The sequence below is a fragment of the Cydia strobilella genome, chromosome 5, assembly GCF_947568885.1.
Source record: "Cydia strobilella chromosome 5, ilCydStro3.1, whole genome shotgun sequence".
In the NCBI taxonomy this organism is placed as follows: Eukaryota; Metazoa; Arthropoda; class Insecta; order Lepidoptera; family Tortricidae; genus Cydia; species Cydia strobilella.
In genome coordinates this window covers 19,236,985-19,263,871 of record NC_086045.1, presented here as the reverse complement: position 1 = coordinate 19,263,871, position 26,887 = coordinate 19,236,985, and the positions used below count along the sequence as shown (strand labels likewise).

At 36.2% G+C, this 26,887-nt stretch overlaps 1 protein-coding gene across 1 annotated transcript in view; it reads left to right on the top strand.

Annotated features, from left to right (window-relative positions):
- The window catches only part of LOC134741488 (paired mesoderm homeobox protein 2B-like), a 46,875-nt gene extending 23,113 nt beyond the window's left edge, over positions 1–23,762 (top strand). The window contains exons 3-4 of the mRNA XM_063674280.1: positions 14,692–14,905; positions 23,334–23,762. Coding sequence (XP_063530350.1) covers positions 14,692–14,905; positions 23,334–23,530 — 411 coding nt within the window. The 3' untranslated portion in view covers positions 23,531–23,762. The remainder of the gene's footprint in view (positions 1–14,691; positions 14,906–23,333) is intronic.
- Positions 23,763–26,887: the final 3,125 nt, after the last annotated feature.

Sequence of the window (26,887 nt, the reverse complement as noted above, 5' to 3'; positions counted from 1 at the left end):
TACCCAGCACTTACCCCAACGCACCAGTCGCCATCAGATATGGCGCTCACAAATATCTGAACACGCCTTATTGTAGTAGTAGTAGTACATCACTTTATTGTACAAAAAAAGGTGTCCATGAAATTCACATAAATTTAGGTACAAAGGCGAACTTATCCCTATAAGGGATCACTTCCAGCTAACCTTATCTATTGTCAAGGTGTTAGATATTGTGAACACCTCGGCCGCTCTGATATATCTCATGGCGACTGTACAATTTCTTGTTAAACTTTATTGTATTACAGCAAGCGTCCATAGCATTTGGATGGCGTTTAAGAAGTCAATCCTACAGATGTAAGAATAAATGTAAGATAAATTGTGCCATTTTCATCCAAAAGGGTACTTATTGTCGGTTGTCAATAAGGCGCTATTTCCATATAGCTTCAATTTGAAATCAACCTTATCGGCAAGCGACAACCGGCCGGCGACCTTTTGGTTGAAAACGTCACAATTTGCACCAGTAAGCTTAGATATGTTTGACACCACTTTTTTGTTATTTTCCTATTCATTTTGAAACAAGCATTCATGAATGCTCCATTTGTGTTGTTGAATATTACAAAGTTATACATTGTATATACAAATTTTACATGTTCATATTTTTTGTTTACTTTAATACTTTGTGTTCAATCTTTTGATGTGTTTCTTTATTACTTTATATGTTTTAAAATTATCATAACTAACACAATAATAGTTATTTGCAAAAGGGGGTAAAGTTGTTGTTTAACCTCTCGTGCTAATATTGAGACCCGAGCAAGGGAAAGATTCTAAAATTTAACCACGAGCGTAACGAGTGGTTCGAAAGATGGAATCTTGAGCGTTGCGAGGGTTTTAAGGCACGAGGGTTAAACAAATTTTGCCACCGAGTGAAACACAAAATTTTTCACCACAGCAACACAAGGAAAATACTAACTGTAAAATATCAAACAAAATCAAAGCATATCGATTCAAAATTAATGTTATTAAATATTTATCATTCAAAATCATCACATAAAAGTCAATTCTACCAGCAAACATAAGAAAACAAGTCAAAATTTGCATTTCATAACTTTGCCTCACATGTGAATAAAGTGCAGCTTTCTTATCAGTTTTTGAACAATCACGAGAGCCTTTACAGCTGGTGTGGTGATTGGTGAAAAAATATATTTCAATCGCAGTCTCACTTATGTTTTGGTTAAGATCATAGTAATATCTTTATCTAACTGTAATGATAATTTGTTTGTAGTCTTTTCATACTACTAAAGTCTCGGACTACATCAATCAGACAGGATATGATAAAAGTGAAACGACCGACTTGTATTGCCTGATTTGTTTAGCTATTGTTACCGGCGAAGTTCATTTTTCCCCCATCACGGGGGCAGCATAGGCGCGCTGTCGCGGGGCATGAGGCGGCACATATCATACCATAACTGCGTCCTCGCCGAGCGTCCGTATCAATTTACTTTGATTTACTGCGCGTTTTGCTAAATAGATCTATTTTGATTTGGAGAATTCTATAAGTTATTGTTTACAGTAATAAAAGATCTAGTAATAGTTATGCGTTAGATATGGGTCTCTATTGTTTCCCATAAAACAACCTAACCTAACCTATCTAGGATAACCTTACGAAAATCCTGAAAAGTGAACGGTTTCAGAATTATGACTAATGATAATCTGTCAATCATTACATTATGACCATGGAGACTATATAAAGGAGCCAAATCTCTATGTACGAAAAGTTTCCATCAAAAAACAGTAATTACACCGAAATACTACCAAAACAACCTACGTAATTTGGTCGGGTTATTTGTTGCCTTATATAATAGTTCATGTTATACTCATGTCCCAGAGCCTAACTAGCGCCACTGGAGAGATTAGGAATTACTATTTATTTACAGCTGAAAGCTGGTCACTTTTGCAATAGTTCTGCCATAAGAGATTGTCGTCCTTTCTATACCATCTATAATTATGACTCAATAATTATGTCAAAAAAAGGGACCCCGTTAGGTAATTATACAGTTACACTATTTTTTTTAGCTTGTTGTATAATGTCTCAAAGTGGAAAACCGTTTGAGTATTGATTTTGTTCGGTAGAAGAAAATAACCATAAATTGTTAATATAATTGTTCGGCGGTGTTCTTAAAAGTACAGGCATAGAACATTGACATTTGACACATTTTGTTATTTCAACTTGTTTTTGTGACACAGGTTGGCCAGATTAAAAAACCGGCTAAGTGCGAGTCGGACTCGCGTTCCAAGGGTTCCGTACATTACACAATTTAAAACATGTATTCTTTATGTGAAACGTGAGTGAAATATCTTAAAAAAACCCGTAGGGGTCGGATCAAAAACTAACTAATTAAGTCCGACTGCCTGACAAAGCCTGACTGTAAATTATTTATAGGTTTTTTGTAATCTAAAGGTACAAAATTTTTTTGTCAATTTTTTAATTTTTACCTATTTTCTTAAATAACTTCTAAACTGTTTATCCTAAAATTATAAAAAAATATATTTGAGATTCTCACAATGAGCTCTTTCATTTAATATGTAACACGATATAGTTTGAAAAACTTTATTTTTTAATATTCTCATCTACCCCCCAAAAGTGGCCCCCATGTTTAAAATTAATTTGTTTACGTTACATATCCGTCTTTGGGTCACAAACTTACATATGTATACCAAATTTTAACTTAGTTGGTCCCGTAGTTGCGGAGAAAATAGGACAGACAGACAGACAGACGGACAGACAGACAAACAGACAGACAGACGCACGAGTGATCCTATAAGGGTTCTGTTTTTTCCTTTTGAAGTACGGAACCCTAAATATATTTTATACTTATTTTCATTCGATCTGCTAGTTTTAGGTAACACAAAAAAAATGCAATGATAGAAACTCGGTAAGTGTAGTAAGTACTACGTGCTACTGGTAAATATGTAACTAAACTGATGGATTTGAGAGACTATTCTCTTTTGCCGGAATTCGGTTAAAAACAACGTGAATGCAAGATATTTTACAAAATATATCTTAACTTAGTTCTTATTTTATTTTCTTTCTTCGACGGAAAACACAAGCTAAATCTCTTCAGCAGCCAGTGACACGCCGCCCCACATTTCGTCCACATACACACGTCGCTTACGAACCATTTACCATAAGCACGAGGGACAAGTGCCATTATTGTCTGAACATTAACTGTACTTTATTTTATATCATCCTCCCCGCTCGCCACATTTATCATGCGGCTGATCGTCTCGTTTCGAACCCTTTTCGTCTCGTTTTATTGACTCGGACTGTTGAAAATATTTTAAAGTGTCGTAGGTACACGAATATATTAAACAAATGAGGGCTTCTACTCACTTTTAACTCCTGCATAGGCACTTTGAATGCTTGTTTGTATTTATTTTAGTAAAAAAGTTTGGTTTAAAATTAAAGTGGCCAATTGAAATGTCATTTAGTATCTAGGATATAATAAGCTTATACAAGGAAATAAATATACCCATGGTAACATAAATTTAATATTGGTAACATGAATGGCTTGTAAACCAAGTTTTAGTTCAGTGATTGTTTCGCTTATTCTAAACTAGGCTGCTTGTGTGATTTTTCGGGTCGTTTCCATAAACAAAATTGACCAATTAAGATTGTCACAGTATTATTATTTTTAATGATCTGTATACTTTGCTACTTACTATCTTGATTTCTAGTCTAAAATGACAAATTCGTCATCTAGCTAAGTGGACAATGCTCCCGCCTGGCTTTTGATTCAATTGAAACATCTGCCGATCGCTATCACTTATTTGTCGAGTCGCGTGTCGCAGCGATCGTCTGATTGCGACATTGTCGGATGTCGCTAATCACGGTGATGCGTCACATCGATTCAAATCCGACCCATTTTTAATTGAAAAGGCATCAACGGGGAAGCGGCAGTTGTATCGGTCGCGGGTGATTAATTGTTGCGATTTTAGATCGGATTGTTATTTATGAGTTCATTGTTTTGGCATTGTAGATTATGGATAAGTTTTATTGGTTAGCTGTATGGACATTATGCTGTTATAAAATAAATAAATAAAAATCATTTATTTCAGGTCTTACATACCCATATTTTAACAAATTACAAAAATTACAAAAAGAAAAATACAAAATAAAAAAATGAAAAATATAAAATAACATTAATAAAAATTCAAAATTAAAATTATACAATATTATAGGTACCTACTACTTATAAGAAATATTGATTTAAAAAATAGCTTCTGGTAAAGTTAGTAACGTATTTACTGTAACATTATTGGATCTAAATTATATAACAAACACTTCTCACAAGAGTTGTTAGTAGATTTGTTAGTTATAATTTATAAATTAGAAAGTTATAAGTACCTAAGTATTTTTTTCACCTCATTTGTCTCATTTTCTAAAGGAGTAAATTATTTTTCTAGCATGTAGGTACTATCTTTTGTAACACATTCCCCTTTACTCATAAAAAATTACAAAACTCAATTAGTTAATTTATGTTTTATGCCTTTCTCACAAATACAAAAGTCGAAATAACTGATTAAGACAAACGATTAATAGCTACCTAATAGCAATTACAAATCCTAAAATAGGTAATTGAGGCTCGTAGCCAGTTAATGAATAACGCCAATAAAAAAGTATTCATATTAGACTTTTATTCAAGGAAAAAGTGGCTACGAAAGGTAGTTTCATAAGACGAGCTGATAGTTTTAGTTACTAATGGAAATTTCATCTAACCATATTGCGATTTTTATGCTTTGTGATATTTACCCTCGTTATAAAATTGTTTAAATTATTTGAAAATAATAGTGAGGCTCAAAATGTGCAGTGTATTATTAAGTAATTTATGAGATTCATCATTAGTTTAGCTCAACTGGTGTTTATTTATGGAAGTGGGGGGTGGCGGGGTAATGGCGCGTGAGCGCGCGCGCATCTGTCGAGGGTGCTCCGGTGGCCACTTGCTTCCACTGTCACTATTATATTCATTGACGCCCAAAAAATATATATCATAAATCATTTCTGGTTGAAAATGTACAGGTTGACAGATGGAGTAAACTGTGACTGGAACTCAAAGATTCAGTAAACTTTAATTGTTCAAATTGTGCTAACTCGAGGTTGTAACTTTATCAACCCTTGTAAAGTAGATAGGTAATAATATTATGATTACTTTTTGCGCAGTAGGAACAAAAATGCCTATATACCTAATTTTGCTGAGAATGATGAATATAAAATATGTATATGTATCTTAATTTACAGCCAGCAAAATGTGTAGCTTAGCATCCAGGGGCAAAGTTTAGCTGACTGTACCGTACCTAGGTATATTGAATCAACCAAAACTTAGTTTTGTTTTTTTTTGTTTATCAATTCGAATTACTTATAGCAACATCTCTTACTTAATATATTTCTTGAATGGCTTCAACATCTCAAACCACGTGAAAATGGCCGTGTCCTTATTACTTTGCGTTACTCCAGACTAAATTAATTAGTATCATAATTGTATCAGTACGGTAGTACTATTCGTTATTCTGTGGTAATAGCCATATAGAGGTGACACACCAAGTGTAGAACTGGTATGTAAAACGCTTGGATGTTTACTTTTAAAGCATAAATTAAATAAAAAAATACTGCAAACACTAAGTATAGCGAGGAAATAATATTCATAACTACAAAAAAATATTAAAAGTATTAAAGTATTTTTGTTAGTAAATAGCAAACCAGATGAGCCTTGTTTATTAATAAACAAAACTCAATTAAAGTAGATGAGTTGCGCCAACGCACCTGTCGCTAAACGTCGTCGAATAGCCGCCATACGGCCTGAATAAACGCGCATTCATCTCTTTATTATGATGTGTTAATCCTGGATTATCAGCAAATGTTAACACATGTTACCAGTTAGTAAAAAAGCCAAGCGTCATCGGAACGACTTAAGTTTAACAGATGATACAAGCTAAAGTGAGCTGTAGCGTTGCGTAAATAGGGTTCATTTAACAATGTGAATTTAAGGTGGTGGAATTGGATGGATTATCGAGGGTAGCTAATATTATTCCGGGGCGTTCGGTGTTGCCTTTTCATCCGCTAAGTATAAACAGGAGGGTGTGTTCGTGTTTGAGCGCTCGACCGCTGCGCGATTGATTTACTTTTGGATAGGTGTCCATGAACATTGGATAATTCGGTTACCGTAAGTTTGACGGAAAATTCTGGGAAATGGAAACGTTTATATTTTGATCAATTTAGGTGTAATCTGATTGATGTGTTGTCCCTGTGATCTTTGTTTTATAAATCTGCAGAAAAATGTCAGACTGCTCATGGACTACTTGTTACTTGCTTATAAGTAGCGACAAAATATATATATATTTATCAAAATTATGTTATATTTATTCACAGTAGTAGGTTTATTGTAATAACAAGTAATATAAAGAAAAACAAATAAAGCCTTAAAGTAAGTTATATTTAAACTAAAATTAAAAACTACAACTAACTACAACTAAAATTATAAATAAAATAAAAACCGGCCAAGTGCGAGTCGGACTCGCACACCGAGGGTTCCCTTTTTAGTATTTGTTGTTATAGCGGCAATAGAAATACATCATCTGTGAAAATTTCAACTGTCTAGCTATCACCGTTCATGAGATACAGCCTGGTGACAGACGGACAGACAGACGGACAGCGGACTCTTAGTAATAGGGTCCCGTTTTTACCCTTTGGGTACGGAACCCTAAAAAATGGCTCTAGAATAGAATAGAATTCATTTATTTATGGTAAACTACAAGCCTCGCTAGCTAGCTCGGTGCCTTGTGGCAAGGTACCAAGAAGGCTGGCGGCATTGCCGCGCTGGACGGCAATGCCAATGCGTTGCGAGGCCAGCCCTTCTATCACCAGTCGCCTCCGCGAGGCGCTTCGCCAGCTGTCTGAAAATGCCGTGGTCGTAAGTTAAAGGATCAGCAAATTCCGGGTCTTACGCAACCTGGGGACAGATATGATAAGCCGAACCACCATAATCCTATGTTGCCTGGTCTGCGTACTGGTGATATTGTCTATGTGTGTAAACAAGAAAGAGGAAAACCACTCTCCAAACGGATGGCCCCACCTCGTATCCCTGTCAATTAATTTAATTATATACATAGCTTAAGCGTGAGCCAATTCATGCTTGAATTGAGCCCCATTTCCTTTACATCAGATCTTTTTGATAAGACATACAAATATGTCATGTGTTTGTTTTACAAATAAAATCATACTGCTTGCACTTGGCGGGCCATAATTCTGTAACTTAAATTTTATAAAATAAAGTTTTATTCTATTCTATTCTATTCCAAGGGTTTCCACCCCAAACGGCTCAAACATACAGCCAGAATCAATGGCTGCATATTTGCGCCGCTCGAGGTGTTCAGTGTACTAGGCTTAAGTGTATACCCTATGTTGACCCTAGATTGGCAGCTAGATGGCAATAAAATAGTTTAATACTTTGTTCCCGATTATATGTGCCTCGTAATGTACATTATTTAGGGTCGCAAAACCCATGTAACACCCCGATAATGGCAGGCGTCAATAGTCTACGGTGAATGCTTACCACCAGGCGGGCCGTATACCACCGTCATGGTATTAAAAAAATGTATATACTTACATAGGTACCTAAAATGCGGCGCGCAGCGTACGAGTATTAGATACAGGAAATAATAACAGAACTCTGACTTTCAACAGCACCTATTCAGAACGGAACAAACATAATGCATCATGTCCAACACAAGTCAATGCTACCCCTAAAAATAAGCGAGTATAGCGATAAATTATTTATCTCATGACAAAACGTGCGTTTAGAACCTTTTCATAAATTCACACAGACGAGACGGCGAGAGAATCTCTAAGAGAATTAAAACAGCCATCCGTAACAAAAAATATTGCCCATTGCTAATTGCATACTTCTACTACTCTGTATACTGGCTTATATAACTGCTCGTTGGAAACCTACTTCAAGAGTTAAGGACCCATAAGGAAGAGTATAGCCGAAAATAGTTTAACACATTCATTCACTGCCAGCGCGAGCTACCACAGTAGCCTATAGCATTCGTTTTTCGCTTTGTAGCGAAACGAACCAACGAACAGAGAACCCGCTTAGCGGGTCGATGGCAATGAATATGTTATACCTACTATAAAATTTTCGAAAATAATCTTTCATAGGAGTGCGAATTGACACGTTTTCGCATTCGCATTTGTGTGATATAATATTTTCTGCGGCGCAGAGGCCGGGTCCGGGGCTTCAGTCAATATTTGCGAGCGCGGGCCGGGCTAATGAATACAATTAGATCATTCCGCGCGGCCTCCCGGCCTCCGAGCACCCCCGACGTGTCAAGACGAGCCTCTGTACATAGCGCTAGTTGGCATCGCAAACATCGCCAACCTGTTACGCGGCGTATGGTGGAAAATTCTAGTGTTATCTAATTAGAGCATCCTGGTGTGACGGACAGTCGGGATTCTCAGTAAACTATAGGTAATGCCGTTTGTAAACTTGACAAAGTTAATTAAAGTTCTCACCTAATTATCATTGTAATATTCTCCGTACCTACTCATGGTACGGAGTTACCAGTCCTAAAACATTGTTATCTAGACTCCGATGATTCTTATAAATTGTATACATAAGCGAGCTTTTAACGATTATCAGTTGATATCCAACTTTCACAGTAGATTTTATACCGATATCCGAAACTTTCGAGCAGGCAATTTTGCCGGATGGCCTAATGTTTACTTTTCAAGCTTTTGCTAACACTTTCCTTTGATGTTCCGGCCCATTTCTCATCTGGTCAAGTATTTTCTTGACTGCCAACACTTTGTAGGCGCTATGTACCTATGCTTGCCGATAGATAAGAAACTTTTATCTATTATGTATATTCAGAGGTGAAATATGACAAGCAACTATCCTAATGTCTGATCATGTAAATGCGACCATGACGCTTCAAGTAATGTCCTCCCTGATTGTTTCCGCTGCGTTTGGCACACTCGAAGCATTTTTTACATCCACGAGCCAAATAGTATGCCGAACACATGACGCTCCCCTGCTCGCCTAATTCAATGACAAATGATCTGCGAGAAATGATTTTTCAATTTTATTATTCGGCGTATGTAGGAATTTGTGGGGTAGTTTGCTGAAAGATAAATAATGCGGGGAAGTCGCGAGCGCACTGGATGTTTTAGTTTTAGAACATTTATTAGAAAATCAAAGATGAAGTTGTCAGTGTAAGTTTGCGAATGGCCTGGCCGCGGTCCTGGCGGAGCAAAGCCGAGCTGCTGAATATATTAGCTGTTGTTTGCTGTTTGCTCGCCACGACAGCGCCACATGGCGCAGGACTGTGTTTATTTTAATACTCAGCCATTGTCGCTCGTCTGTTTGCCGAGGGAACTGTATTAAACTACCCCTTGCGGGTTTGTGAGAGGTGGTTGTTGCTAGATAAACGGTACGAGCGTAGATCTTTCATTTGTTTTTGCGAAAATATTCTACTGTTTTTCGGTGAAACATTACAACGTCATAAGATAACTGTAGGTAATGGTCACGAGCTGTCCATAACACTTAATTTGATTAATTTTTTTGGGTTAATTCGGGCATCATTTATCCGGTTATAACATAACTTAAATTTTACAAGGGACTCATTCTATCATTCATAAAATTTAGACATTTGTAATATGTATAATATAATGTAACTGATAACATTGATTTTCGCAGTTAGAAATACATTTGAAATATTATAATATCTAAATATTTAATTTTTTATTGCTTCATGTGTTAAATTAAAGCACTCGGCTCGGCTATATCTCTATCAAATATCACCACTTGAATATCACGTTGATGGGCTCTAGTAAATGAGGCAATAAGAGTCCATCATAACACTTTAATCATAATGTGATGGGCCTTATCAGTTAATGTGCAGTGAGACAGCATCTGCAGGCGTGTGCATCTCGCGTTTAATTACATTACTTGTCGCCCCGCACCGCGCCGCGCCGCTCGGTTCATTTGCAAAGTGCATTTCGATGCTTCGCTCGATTGTTCCGACCCGCGCTTAATTGCCCACCCGTTATTTATTATTGACATTTGCTTGTATATTTACTCGTATTTATTGGTCGCCATTCATTTACGTATTTTACTACTCCACTAAAATAAATCGTTAATCAATAATAGTTACAGTATTGGTGAACATTTTTAGCAAATGAAATGCATGCGTAGATATTTTTATGTGGATGGAATTAGGGAAACGTAAATGAAATTTACGCAATAAATATTTATTCAAGTAGCACGCATCGTATTCGATAAACATCTCGGTAAACAAACACATCGGCGGACGTGTATTTGCCCCGGGCCGCGCTCGGCTTGACTCCTTGGCATTCCGACTGCCATCGTATCGGTACTCATTTGTATTGGCGGTAGCTCCTGTATTATTTGTTTGTTTGCGGATGCCACATGGGTAGCGAGCTTTGATTTTTTCCAATTCGGAAATAATGTCGGGGCGCCCGGGGCGATCGGCCGGCATGCAGGATCGGAGCCAATCAGGCGCGGTATGTTCGTTAGCCGCGCACCGACTCGTTTGTTAACCCTGGCACGTACGTGGGACCTTTCCACTTCGTAGCACTGATTTTCTCTTAGACGGATTCGACGATATAATCAACCTCGACCATCTTCGAGTTCATTTGCTGAACAAATGTTCTGCAAATATTTTTCAGCTGTATTGACTTACACTGCTGTGTTGTGGCATTCTATAATTGTGTTTATCGACGACGATATACTGTTCAAGTGTAGGAATGAGTATAATCCTTGAGTACTAAATTAGTCTCATTATAATTATTACACAATGCTTATAAATCATTTCGCTTATGACACTAATATCCATTGGGCCAGCGTCAAATTGCAGTCAAAAGTACGTATAATCTAGAGTAGCGCGGGCGGCGTAGTGCAGTGCCCTTCAGTGGTGCTGGGTCGACAGAAAAGCTTAAGAACATTGGTGACACAAACATTCGTTAGCTCCTTCAGAAAAGTGACAGAACTTGATCTAGCGCGTCTCCAGATGGTACACCTGTCAGACTGACGTGACCCACTGGCACAGAACCTAAACTGGTCCAATAACTCTTATAATTCCATTAAATATGATTCAATGTTAATGCTTCACTTCCATGTTTCACGGCACGGGCACGTAAGAATACTAATTAGACATTACAACTGTTCAAACGTAGGTAATATTTTTATGAGACAGTCATTATTTAAAGCAATTTCTGGGTTTGACTCGAAGTATTTCAGGAGACCGGCGTATGTTATGTACTAAGTTACCTACCATTGCCAGATGAAAAAACCGACGAATTTATTTATTATCTATCATCAGACCTGTGTTTACCATAACAAATCTGTAACAACCTTGAGTAACTGTAATTTTTATAAACCTTCAGTACATATATACCTAAGTGTGTATGTGGTTTCTAGAATGTATCCGAGTAGGTCATTAACGTTGTCGCGATCACTGCCAAGGGTAATGTACGTCAGACACGTGGGTGGTTATGAAGTATCTGGTAAATATTTCATTCCTTTTGATCTTTGACGACCAGTACCTATAATGGGCGAAACTATGCGAAACAATTTTCATTATTGACACAATTAAGTAGGTAACAATACATTTCTGAAAGGGATCTTTTCTTAAATGGAGTGTTAATTCAGTCAAAGAAAGTATTCTTCATTAATTAATATTATAAATGTCAATGTCTGGAGATTTGTATGTTTGTTGATCAAAACAGTTCAACGAATTTGGGTGAAGTTGGATAAACAGGAAGCTTAGAGGAAGCGGCAGTTTAAAGAAACTCAAGCCATCTGCTAAAACAACGAGTTTTATTGAGACAGTACTTAATAAGAATAAACAGCTCTGAATTTCCCCGCATTTTAGACCGACGTTAAATGAAGAAATGAGTATAAAGGCGAGCAAACATCATCAGCACGGAGATGAACAAATAGGGCGCGTATGATTGTGCTCGCTCGGCGCCCAGTTTTTATCACGGCCCAATCAGCGCCCGTGGCAGTTGCAATTATCTCTAGCACCAAATCGAATTATGATCAATTCGGATTGGCTCGAATTCGAACGAATATAAAACGGTTTGCATTAAAATTTGGCGCGCGATGCATGGGATGCGTTCCCATTAGTCGGGTCTAGTTTGTTTGTTTATCCGAACCCACGTACGTTCCGGAAGTTTTTATTACTTTTTTTTATTCCCCGTTTTGTTTATGTTTCTCTTGCGTCATCGACGTTCAGTCAGGTAATCAACGTGTTTGAGAACAATCAATTACTAATAATCGATATCAATTACTAATCGACACTGCAGGCCAATTAACATAGGGAGCACTAGGTTTGATATCATAAGGATATGAATGACATGATATTATATCACGTACCGAATTATAATTTTTAATATATGTATATTATAATTAAATTCAAAGCTCTATTTACATTAACCCTTAAACTATATGACATTTCTTTCTAGTCATTCGATTTGAAACCGTAATTATTAGGCTTAGTACGCACTGCAATTAATTTCTTGCGGTTTCAGAATCGCAAATAGTGTAACGTACTGTATGCTTCATAAGCGCACGCACTTGCAAAACTGAAACCGCAAGAAATTAATCGCAATGCGTTCTAAGCCTTAATGTAGGGATGCATTTATGTTTTAAGTATAATGGAAAGGATGTCGCCGCTGTGGATTTGTCTATCTATATATATTAATATTATTACTTAGTCATAAATGATAATAACAATTTTAGTAGCTGTGGTAAATCGATATACTTCAAGATGTTTAAGGTTACGTTAGCTCTTACTAGAAAAGTTAATTAGCTTAGCTTAGGCAAAGATAGATATAACTCCGTAATAGATGGATATAGTCTAAGGAAAAAACGTGCCTCGAAAATCACGAAAATTTGATTCTCGATCAGATGGCGCCACTAGTTTTGGCCTACTCTCGTATAGAGGGCGTTGACGGTTTCGTTTGTTATTTATAATTTTAACGCATATCAGTGAAAGAACATGGGTCAAAATCATATAAATATAATTAATGCAAACAAAAAAATCATTTATCCATATTTAAATACATTTTACCGTATTTTTATAAATCTTCATTTTTAGTTTTAAAGTATGTCGATACATGGCAGTGAATTTACAGTGGTTACAAAATTTACTATGACAGTACCGCTCTATCTTATTATATCCTCTTTGGCTTAGGTATATCTAACTTGTGATCTTCCAAAAAAAATCGACAAGGGCTAATAACATCTGAAATACCAAAATGTATATCAAAAGGTATTTCAAAAATTGCATTTTAATTGATATTATAAATAATGCAGACCTGTATATGCATGACACTTGGCATACATTGATATGATACGAAATCTCATTATGTCAAGGGTATATTTATGAAATTATATGAAACACCTAATATGCACCCATTTAGGCTATGATTAGCAACTGTAACGTCTGTATCACGTCACACTTAATGGGTTCGAACGCTTTCACTGCCCAGCAACATTACGTGTACAAAATACGCCGCAGACCGTAGACATGTTTTCCCGCTTCATGCTAAAATTTGTTCGTAGATATGGGTTGTATACTATTATTATATACAGGGTTGGGCAGATTAAGTGTTCTAGTTTTGTACTGCCATTTTACTTAAACATAGCGGAACTTTTTTTAATTATATTATTTTTTATTAATCGAGTATTTATGCATCCGTATGATTTCTAGATGTCAGCTAGATATCTATTGTTTTTACATTGTTTTCAACATGGATCTTCAAAAATCAGGCCCAAACCTGGTCGAAAACCATCTGTTTGTGTAAAAAATATAATCAAAAGCGTTCGTGAGCGTGGTACGGGGTGCTATGTCACCAAACCTAGGGGCAAACTACCACTGCTGTTCATTAATCGGGGAGTAAAAATTAACCCAGACTATTATACTCAGAACGTGTTGCAGGGTCATATGCTACAAAATATCCTAGTTGTATGGGGATGACTATTATTGCTTTCAACAAGAAGTATCCCGTCTCACAAAGCTAAACGTACACAAGACTGGTGTCGAACGAATTTGACTGATTTTATACCGTGGCAAGAATGCCCTGCATCTTCACCAGACTTGAATCCGGTGGACTTTTATATATGAAGATACATGCTCAGCGGGATTGGGAGCACACAGGGAATGAATTTAAATTCATTCAAGCATCGGTTGGTCAAGATATGGGACGATATACCAGATGAGGTAGTGCGTGCCGCGTGAAACTCATTCTATGGTAGAATGCGTAAAGTTATACAGGTTAAAGGCGAGCGATTTGAGCTCATGAATTAATTTTGTAAATATAAGAGTATGCTTAAAATAAAAACAAGTTTAGTATTGAAATTTTAAGTTTTGTTTTAATTTTATGCAATTTTTAAACTAGGACACTTAATCTGCCCAACCCTGTATATATATTTGAAACGAAATTAACGTATCATCAAGTCAGACGCCTGGCCCACACACACGAAACAAAAAACGTATAAATATTAAAGGTGACCGAGGTCATCAATGTCGTATTTATCTTGCTTTGTAAATCGTTGGCATTCATGTTACACAAATAATGCAAAACTCATCCAATTATCTCCTGAAAAATAACAGCGTCAACTTCGTTTTCAGGTATGGTTCCAGAACCGGCGAGCGAAGTTCCGCAAGCAGGAGCGGTTAGCGCAGCAAAAGGCGGGCGAGACCCCAGTGAAGGCGGAGGGCAAGCGCGACAAACCGGCGTCGCCGGCGGTGTCGCCGCACCCGCCGCCGGCGCCCGCGCCGCAGCCGGCACACCATGCTCTGCCGCACCTCTCCCCGCCCGACCTCAAGCCTATTACGTCAGCAGGTAAATATTTTTGTACGTGTCGAACAAATTACTTCATAATAATAAAACATAGTATTCACTAAGCCTATAGTAGACTGCGTTAGACTATAGCATGTGCTGGGAACTTCCGAGCTCTCACAGGGGGATATGCCGTAAATGTCCCATAAAAACAAAACACTCCTATTTCTAGCGGGGAATGAATAGGAGAGAAGAGCCTGAAAGTATTATTATTCAAAGCCATTTCCAAGCGCCTCGTAGACGCCTCTGGTGACCGGAGGGCTGGCAGCTACTTCGGCCAGAGACTAAGTCTGGCTATCCAAAGAGGTAACGCTGCCAGTCTTCTGGGCACCATAACACATGATAATGATAGCGACCTGGGGAGCATTTTTTATTTATAAGTTTATTTTAGTTTTATGTTAAATCCAAATCCAAATCACTTTATTGCCAAAACATGATAGTACAAAAATTATTAGTTAGTTTATTTTTTTTTATTTTGAAATTTACCTAAATAATTATCACTGTAACAATAAATAAAATTTATATGTCTGTATACTTATATATGTATATATTCACTACATTTATATATTACGAAATATCTAGATAAGGTATATTCTGTATTACTTGATTGCTTTTGACGTTTCTCACTGCACCCACCTTGACATTTTTCTGTTAGGCCCTATGGTTGACTAGTAGAGAATGCCATAGGGCATTAAGTCCGCCTTTTGTACTTTTTTTGATGTTTATTGCACATTAAAAAATAATAAATGATAAAAATAGTGCGTGGAGTCCCTCCGCGCGGAAGAAGTGAAACTTCGTAATGTGGAAATGAAAATAGGAAGGGGTAGAAATTGATTTTTAGTGCTCATATTGTTTCTTTAAGACAAACTTTATTGCTTACAATTCACAATTAATCACATCTTTTACTTATCATTGATTTAACAAGAAGAGCATCAATTAACCTATTCAACTTACTGGTCACACTCTTGTTTCGAAATTTGATAATTTATAAAAATTTGAGCGTAAACCTCCTTCATATTTATGTTCGCCTGGTACATGTATGTATATTCAAACAAGTATACACACACACAGAGAGAGAGAGAGAGAGAGAGAGAGAGATAAGAGACACCGTGCTGGTCGAGCGAAAGTTAACTTTAGTGAGTTAATAATAGAGTATAAAATTAAATTATCTATCGGCATTTTTCCCTGTCACCTCTCCAGCTATATTATTCTAACTTCATTGAAAGATTTGAGCGTAAACCTCCTTCATAGTTATGTTCGCCTAGTATATTACTATCTAAAAAGATTTAACGCAACACTGCTTTCATACCCCCTCCATGGTAGCGTTAAACGGTTAACGCAACCTTGTTGGAAAAGTCGCATTAGAAGTTTCACTTCAAAAATACTGGACGCCTCAGGCAAATTTTACTGCGGAAGGGCGGATGCTTGACGCTTTAAGAAATGTTGTAGGTCGGTATTAGAGTATATTGAATGATCTCTAATCATGTAGAGCAATTGCGCTAAGAGTTAGAATTACTTAAATCCGATTTGTGAAAAAGGTGTAACTTTTTCAACGGCGAATGTTAGAGGATTGTAAGGGGCAATACATGGGGAAGGCACCACTTTTCAACCTGGCAACATCGCGTTTCTTGAGGCAAAGGAACACCACTACAAGGATCAAAAGTGAAACTGCGATTAAAATACGACACTGTTCTAGAGATCATGCACTAGTAGATTGTATAATATTGTCACTGTATATGTGACCTTTTCCATCAAAAAAATACCACATTGTCGCTTACCATAAGGACGAAAATTGCTATATTGCTATTGTATCTTTATACGCAAAACCTGGCAGAGCGTCCGTATGGCTAGCGACAATATGGTACCTTTTGCTTGAACGACACATATATAGAAAGTAGAGGAAAGAGTCACCAAGGTAAGCGAGGTTTGATATGTAAATTGGTTACAGCGTTTTAGACCGGATTTCCAAAGTCTCGAGTTCAAATTTAATCTCAACTCGAGGCGGTAAATTCATCCAAGTAATGGGTGGCTGCAATCATAATTGCCCAAATCCATACTCTATAACGTGTGTTTTGTATCATTGATATAACTATAACCTTTAAAAGGCTAGTGGACGACCGTTTCTTCATACAAACGTCCCCATTGTCGAAGTTTATTTGCCACCATCTTAGCATGAACAAAGGAATAAATATTCTAGACCCTCAAAAAGACTTCGGTTCGCGGCAGTAAAGGTCGTTTAAATATTGCGTGAATTTATGTGCCACGTAGGATTCGGCCTGTTGTTCCTGTGTTATCCCCTCCTCCCCGTTCTCTCTCATTTTGATGTATTTCATTTCAATAATAAAAAAGAATATAATATATCTATCTCAAAGGCTAAGCTTCGTGAGGCGAGCCAGCCGCAAATTTCGTCAGTCATCGCCTCCCGGGCGAACACTCGTATAGCGGTTAACGGGTATGTATGATGAACCCTCGTGAACGTCAGCTGCCGCTCCGTTGGTGGGTTGAGGAATGGCAGCCTCCGAAACGCGTAACACGGTCTTTCCACCGCGATACAACCGGCTGACGATTTGTTTTATTAACAATAGCATCTAAACTACCATCTGACAAAGTATCAAACGGGAGGCGATGACGCCGACGATTGAAAAGAATTTTCTATTTTTGAAAGAAAGAAAATACATTTATTGTAAAAACCTTCTACAAACAGCGCCACTTCAGTTACAAAAAAAGAACTTACTCACTAACACTTAAAGCTAGGTACAATGGTAGTTATAGAAAAAGGAGTAAGGTAAGGGTTAAGGAATTACATGTTCAATTTTACATGTTCATGTGACCAGCTGACGGTCTTTCCACAGCGATACAATCCGCTGACGATTTTGTTTATTCACAATAGCATCTAAACTATCATCTGACAAAGTATCAAGCGGGGGGCGATGACTAAATTTTTTTTATAGACTTTATTTGCTGCCATTCCTCAACCCACCAACGGAGCGGCAGCTGACGTTCACGAGGGTTCATCATACATACGAGTACCACATTAATCACTATACGAGTTTTCGCCCGGGAGGCGATTGGTCATGGAAATCTGTTCCTGGCCCGCGGTCTATACGTGCTATTTATAGAAAGGACTTTTTTATTATTATTATTATTTATTAAATTTCATGCTTAATTATTATTATTGATATTGTGTTGCGAGTTGCGACGATCTTTTTGTGAATGCATTTTATTTTGATATGTATAATATAATGTACATTTTCAATGAGAAATAAATGAATCTAATCTAATCATTCTAAATTTCATCAAAATCATTTCAGTACCTAGTGTAAAAGGTGACAGGTAGAGACATTTACTTTCACATTTATAATACATACATTATAGCCAGCATCGAACTAGCGTATAGAATAGTAACAGCTTTACAAATAGAGACTAATCTCTACAGTTAATCTTCAAAAGTATCTGCTACAGTCCAATAGGGAATATCACGTGAAACTGCGTAGGTGGCGCCACTACCACAATCTGAGGGTCTATCGCGAAACAAAAAATGGAAATTTCGTTATCCATCATCTCTGTCACTCTTGCATATTCGAGCGATAAAGGGGCAGATAGCGAAATTTCGGTTACATATCAGAATACCGAAAATTGATTTACCTAATGTTATGTTATGCTCGACTCACCTATTTTTAAAATACCTAACGATCAATTTACCTAAACATTGAATGACCTAAGTTCATAATACCTAATTCCATTTAACCTAATGGACGAAGCACTTAATGCACGATATATCTAATGCACGTTTTACCTAACGCACATTTCACCTAATCCTATTATACCTAATGCACGAAGCACCTAAAGCTGATATACTTAATGGACGATACACCTAAAGCTGATATACCTAATGAACGATATACCTAAAGTTGATTTACCTAATGGATATATTACCTAAAGCTGTTATACCTAACGAACGAAATACCTAAAGTCGATATACCTGATGCATGTAATACCGAAAGTCGATATACCTAATAGACGATACCCCTAAACTTGATTTACCTATTGAACGAAATAACTAAAGCTAATATACCTAATGCACGTAACACCTAAAGTTGTTATACCTAATTACCTAATGCACGAAATACCTAAGGCTGCTTTACCTATTAATGAACGAAATACCTATAGCTACCTACCTATAAATACATACAAAACTTAATCACAATAATTTATTTCATACAAAAACACTCTCAAGGTTGCAATTTAAAATGAATTATTTTGATACAACTAAATTTTGAGTGAAAATAACGGGCGCCGGTTTTACTTTTTAATTTTTCACTTTTTCTGTTTACAACAGTGCTGCAGTTTGCCAACGTGGCAATGATAATGCTATTCTGAAAACTTAGGTATATCAACTTTAGGTGTTTGGTTCGTTAGGTATAACAGCTGTAGGTAATTCGTGCATTCGGTATATCAGCTTTAGGTGTTTCGAGCAATAGGTATATCACCTTTAGGTAATTCGTGCATTAGGTATAACAACATTAGGTATTTCGTGTATTAGGTAAATCGGCTTTAGGTATTTCGAGCATTAGGTGTGTCAATTTTAGGTAAATCGACTATAGGTAATCACTAATCAGAGCTTAGGTAGGTGTTTCGTTCATTAGGTGCTATGAGCTTAGGTTAATTGACCATGAGGTATTTAAAAAAATAGGTAAATCGAGCATAGGTGATTCGACATTAGGTAAATCAATTTTCGGTATTCTGATATGTAACCGAAATTTCTGATTCGCGTTTCCCGGTAGGTCCTCTGTAAACAAACCGCCTTGATGCACCAATCCAATGTCATATTTTATTATCTCTGAAAACTTGTCAACAATCTGTTAAAGGTACAGTATGTATAAGTTACTCTATGGTTTAAAAAAGAAGGCTAGTGGTGCACTCTGATGGAAGAACATTGCAGTAATATCCCCTATTGGTCTATTCATAGAGACATTTGTTTTCTAACTATTTTAGAATGATATATACTTTTGACGATTATTATCATCTGCTTCTATTGGTGCTGACTAGGTACTGATGGACTACTTATTCATCGGGTTTTTGTGGTTTAGCATAGGCCTAATACGCTCGGTGTCTAGGCATTCTAGGCATTAACGTCAGCGGCTCTGGAACGTTCCTAGCACAGAATGTGGTAAACGTTTAATTTGTTTATGTAGCCATATTGTGTACGTCATGGTGACCGAACATTTATTTTTACACGATGATCTTGGCGTTGGTGCGATGGGACGATGAAAAATGTGTATTTTTTAATATCGAAGAGCTTTTCGTAACACCACTCGCGCGGAGAGACTTGCCAACAATAAATTGTTATGAGCATTGAGCATAGCCCTAATTATAAACACTGTAAGCTAACTATACCAACTTTATCCACATAGGTATATTTATTCTAGAGTATTACGAGTAGGTATTACGAGTAGAAATGTTATGTCCGAGGGTTCCGTACAAATTTAACTTATTTATTATTGTTTTTTTTTCTACAAATTTATAGTTTTTTTTATTTTTCCCTGTTCCTGTAGTGTAAGACGATATTATTTGCCATGTTTTTATAGTTCTAAGTCAACGGGAAGTACCCTATTAATTTTCTCGAGAGTGTCGAAATATACGTTTTTTGCGGCATAGACGGCCGGGATTAACTGTAACTTTTCCAATAGTTATTGGAAAATCATAAAAAAATAATTAAAAAAATATATATATAAATATAAATTATAAATTTTATTGTTAAACCAAAAACTATGTCCAATTACCTAATGGTTTTTCGATGAACATAAAAATGCTACGAAAAATAATTAGGCTAAAATATGACTTATACTTTAAAACTTTTATTAAATCTAATATTTTCAACATTAACGACATAATAATTCTTGAATTTAGAATTAATGTGAAAGCTTCGAAATTTACGATGTAGCGACAGAATGTACGGAGATATGTAAAGACTCACACGAACCTCGCCGCCATCATACAATCGGAGTTATTATTACGCTCTGAAATAATATGAGACATGAACATTCAAGTAACATATACTTACTTATGTAGATACATAAGTAAGTACATTATGTTGACATAGGTATGTCTGGTTCTAGTTTTCGTTGCTATAAATTGTAATACAGAGAAAGTAAAGCGACTAGAGGTTTTATATACAAAACTTTAGGTACATATATCGCTTCGCTTCGCAGTCATAGATAGGTATAAGTAAGTATGTTACATGGAATTTTATAACATTGTATTTATTATATTTAGATTTCTCTAAAATCACACAAAGTAATACGCACATAATATTTTTATTAAAACGATCTATCGGATCTATAAACTAAACAAATTAAAACTATACTAGCATTAAAATAAAAAAAAATAGCAAAACTCGCCAGAATGCTAATAATATAAGAGAAGTACAATGGCCAATAAACAAAATATAGTTTGAAATCAATAAATATTTACTGTATTGTTATAATTATTATGTTACTTAAATGTTCATGTTATGTTTCATGTAATTTAATCATGTCGGAATATATGGTTTGAATACTTTTATCAAAGGGTTTTTTGCGATTCATTTGATGTAAAATTAAGCAGTTACTAGTTAAAGTATAAGTGCAGAGTAATTATTTTTGGTTTTCTTGGAGACATTATCATCCACCAAAATATATTTGTATTTCATTATATATTATTACAACAGTTATTATTTAGTCCCAGCTATGTTTTATTCGTAACTAAAATAACACACGAAGAATTATTTGATTCTAGTTGAATATTGTAGGTAAGTATGTGGGTGTGGTGTCCTAAACAAGCAACATGTTAAGGATAAGACATTACACACATGCTGTTTTAATACCGGAGTTATTACTGGCCAGCGGCCTCATGTATTTCTGTACCAACAACTGAAATCTCTCAAATGTTGCATTGATCGAAATTATAGCATAGTGAGTCATTTTTACATTCCCGACGCGATCACGAAGTGTGCTATTTTGGGGAGTCGCAGGCTGCGTGGGCGGCCATAACAAGGCTGCGTTCGACAAATACACACGTCATGTTTAATTCTAATAAGCGGCTCATAAATAGAATTATTACCTCTTTTTATTGTGACAAGAATCCGGGTCAAATGTGAAAATGCCGCGCTTTAGTCGACGTCAGAATATTTTTGTAGAGAAATGTTTGCTCGTAAGAGTCGTAGGTACTTAATTGCACCTTTTACTCTATGTTTTATACTGGCTAAAATAAATATATAGATAGGCAATGTAGAAAAAAGTGGAGTGCAAAAAACGGATAATTCTAAAATTATACTTACTTCTCGTTGTGTAGTTTATATTTAACCAACAGTTAATTCACGTCGTTCTACGTTCCGAATGGAACGCGCAAAGCTTACTTTTAGAGCAGATTGTTTATCCTTCTTAGAACTTTTTCAGTACATGCGGTCGCAACTACTAACAAATACTCTAAGAACAAATTAAATTATTTTCTATGAACGTAAACGGGGTACGCTGGTTCGATTCCAGCTCTGGTCATTTTTTCCTTCGTATATGACATTTATTTTAGTTTACTAACAAATACCTTTTTGCCAATGTTACTATTTGGTAACAATTCAAGAATTAGCTGAAATACTTTTATACCATTGTGCCCAGAATTGGCGGTGGTGGGATCAATCCCTAGGATTTTCAAGGTTTATTTACAACTTCTATATATAATTCTCTGCTACTAACGTACATAAATATTAATAGTTTTGTTTAGCGACTGCGGCCGAGTGCATGTTTTTTGCGTGACCACCGTATCAGGCTTTATGGGCTGGTGGCGCGCGGTAATGGCGGACTTGCGGCCACATTAATCACATTAGGGCCACCCACCGCCCGCGCCAGATTTTCACTTCGGCTCATTTGCGCTAATTGTGCACGCGATTGTCACTCAGGTCTGAATAAACAACGGAGCCGCGCGCAAGGATTAGGTGATTAGTGCTTAATTGGGTTACCGCGATTATTTCATGTTCGCCCGACGGCGGCAGTCTGATTTCATATTCGAATAGATTTTGTATGAGTTCTGGCGTTTGTGATGTTGCGATTTGGATAAGTTATGCTGATGCGACTACCGTTGCATTTGAAATTATGATTATGAATATTGAAAAATTCTTTTTTTTTTGTATTGATGCATGTAGTAACTAAATATTTACTTGCGACTCGTTTCTGAGATTAAAATTAGATTAAATTTAGAGCTATTACTTTCTTAGCAAATCAGAGAGTTAACATAAAATATTTTCAAGCATGATACCTATTTACTATATAAACGTTAATTGTATTGTGTCTCGTATTGCCACAGTTCGTCACATATGTACTTGTCACTACTTGCGTCTACCTTTGACATGCATATTTATATTTTTACAATTGTTATAATGCATATTTCTGTGTTACAGCAAACAAATTATGCGAAGAGCTGAACGGTATCGGAGGGGGCGGGGGCGGCGCGGTGACGGGCGGCGGCAAGTGGTCCGGCGGCTGCGGGCTGCTGCGCCAGCCCTCGGGCTTCCCGCTGCTCAGCGTGGCCCCGCCGAACTACCTGCTCTCCGACCACCTCGGCCCGCTAGCCAAATCGAACAATCATCTTTTCTAATGGCCGTAGCGTTGCCCCGGCGCCGCCCGCGACCTAGCCGCGCTGCACACTAACTGACACTCCTACTAACATTCCACGTGATATGACACTTCCAATATTAGAAGTGAAAATTAGAATCAAACGAATTGACAACTTGTGACGAAACTCGAAGTGAAAACAATTTCAAGTGCCAAAAGTTCGTGTCCATTAAATTGTATTGCAATAATAAAATTATAAAACGAATTTTAAATTTAAGTATTTATCGTAAGAAGGCAAGTACTGTTGCATGTACATGTACAAGGATGTATGATATTACAGATTTAGAAATGTAAGTAGGGTAAGTAGCTAACGTTAGAATAATACAATTTTATGTGATAATGACTGTAAATAAACATTCCAATCGCAAAACAATGTATACGTTTGTGAAGTATACCTTTTGTATTCTATAAGAGAACTTAAAGATTATGGATGTTGTGTTTTAATGTGATTTTTTGTTAAATACCTGTATTACCTATCCATTTGGTAAAAAAGTGCCAAAATAGACGTATAAGCATCGAGTTAGAGACGCAATGTTAAAATCGCTCCTTGATACTAAAAGTGCAATGTTAGAAGCAAAAGCTAAGCGTAGTCAATACCTATTACCTACTGCAATCTAATTGTTTTATTCTAGTCACCAACAAATCTAGTCAGAACATCTTGAATTTGTAAACAAATGCACAAACTGTATCACTACATAGATATTAGTTTTCCGTAATTTAAGTATATTTATTTTACACTCTATTTGAAATTATTACGATGTGTACTTTTAAGAGCTGGAGTAAAGTGACAGATGACATTGTAAACACTTTGTTACACATGCTTTTTTTTGGCAAAAACGTGAATTAAAAATCAAGATTTCATATGAATTTAAACTGTAACAATGAATATTTCTTTACAACAATTTACATTTACAAAACTAAGGCCTGCGAAGATAATTTCCTCCAGCTAATTAAAACACTAAGTAGAGACAAATTGACTAAAGTTGACTCTCTCTCTCTCTTTTAGAGGAATTTTCCAGTCTAGCGCCTGATTCACCAACTTAAGACGAAAGTTACATGGCCGCTTTTCCATACAAACATAGTGCTAATTTTCCTTCTTCGTTTTACTTTATTCGATTTTTTTCATTATATTAAGAGTAAGGAGCTTTTAAAAAATTGTATGGAAATTGTTTTTCGCCCCTAACTCCTCTTTAATAATTAAAAATAAAAGGTCAAACGAAGATTAATTTATCTACAATAAATTGTGTAAAAATATATGTGAATATCCAGGGAAAGGGAAAGGGAAAATAAGGACTATGTTTGTATAGGGAAGCGGCCGCTCATATCCACAGTGTTTAGGTACGTTACTGCGTTGGTAAATAACGATGATACATAGCGTCAATATTTACTTGTTGGGTCAACAATGTACTTATCAAATCATCCGGTACATGAACAACTTTGACCTCACTAAATTAATCACAGTTTTATATTGAACACACAATGGGTAATTTGACTATTCTCAGATAAAGATAAGAATATTTGCAATTTGTGTAATATTCTCTAGTCTTTGCTAGAATAGATGGGCATAAATTTCATAGCCCAGGAGATCCAGGGGAGGCATGAGATCTAAGCTTGGTGGATCTAATTAGGAAATCTGTAAAAATACTAAATTGACTGAAGTGGTAAAATGTTGAGAATGTAAATATTGTTCTTATACCTACATAAGGATGGTGTAATTAAATGTGTAAATACAGAAAGTAACAAGAACTATTATGACTTAAAATAAACAAATGTTGTGTAATCATATGGATTGCCGGAGTGTATGTATTTGATGAATTTGTGGAGGGTGTTTTAATAAAGAGAGTCAAATTGGAAAATGTTATTTTATTATTTTCAATCATATTTTTATTATATGGGCCATATTATTATTTTTATAAGATTTTGATTAAAATTGTTAGATTTGAACTCCTCATTCTGGTTGGAATAAACACGAAACCCCAATTTGAGACAATCAAAATGTAAAGGAGACCGTCGATTTTGTTAAACACTTGGGCCCAGAACAAACTGGAGCGTATTTGATTAAAACGCGCCTCTTATCATCATAATCTCCAGATAACGATGGTAAAAACAGAACAACGAAATAAAATGTTAAGAGATCCTGCAGGAAAACATTAAATATCACAAGAAAAACTTTTAAAAACATATGCGCATATTGTTCATACTATTCTGTAAAATTAGTGCAGCCTTTTTCAGGGAAATAGATTAAACCTTCTCATACAATATAAAGTAGGATAATATTGATATGTTGATCTTGTTCGTAGATAATTATACTTCCTATTGAAAGTGAACATATTGACAACTATCCATTTGTAACTTCTTTCAAAGAAATATTGGTTTAGGCTTGTCTATACATATATGTCAGTGTTCTTTGCAGTTGATTATGTCATTCTTAAATTCCTATATAGCTAAACTTTAATCGATAAAAACCAACCGCCCTATATTTTCCTACGTTTTCAATATTTTGCCTATAATTTAGTACGTAAGTTATAAAAATATATTTTCCACCCGCGAGCGGAAAGCTTTCATGACGGGCGCTGAAAAGTCTGACGCTGCGTTGATAGGCAGATTTATGACGGATAAGGGTTAGCGCGTTCTACGCATTCTAGTACTATTTATTCGCACATATTATTATTATTTAATATTTACTAAGAAAAAGAGCCACTACTACTAAACATCTATCCCCTTAATCATAAACGTCTACTAAAGTTGAGAAGCCGCTAATACTCGTTTGTCCCTTTCCGACGTATTGGTATGATGGAAAGGGACGAACGATTATTTGCGGCTTCTCAACTTTAGTAAACGTGTATGAATAAGGGGCCTAATGTTTAAGAGGTCTCTTAGTTATCCTCTATTAGTAATGTAAAATTGTAATTAGGGTTCCATACCCAATGGGTAAAAAATGGGACCCTATTACTAAGACTCCGCTGGCTGTCTGTCTGTCTGTCCGTCCGTCTGTCACCAGGCTGTATCTCATGAACCGTGAAATATTCACAGATGATGTATCTCTGTTGCCGCTATAACAACAAATACTAAAAACAGAATAAAATAAACATGTATATGTACCAGATAGGGATATCTATGTACCAGAGTCGTTAACTTTTATTGTATTGTCCACAGAAGTGTCCTTTTTTTAAAAACGTGTTTGACCCGACTAATACGTTTGTATGGAGAAGCAGTCGCCCCTTTCCTCTTAATTTTTCCTTTTCATCTTTTAAAAGAATCAGCTCATGAAACACAAAATATAATAAGACGCAGAAAAGTAAAATAGATATTTACAGATAACAAAGAATTATAACGGAGA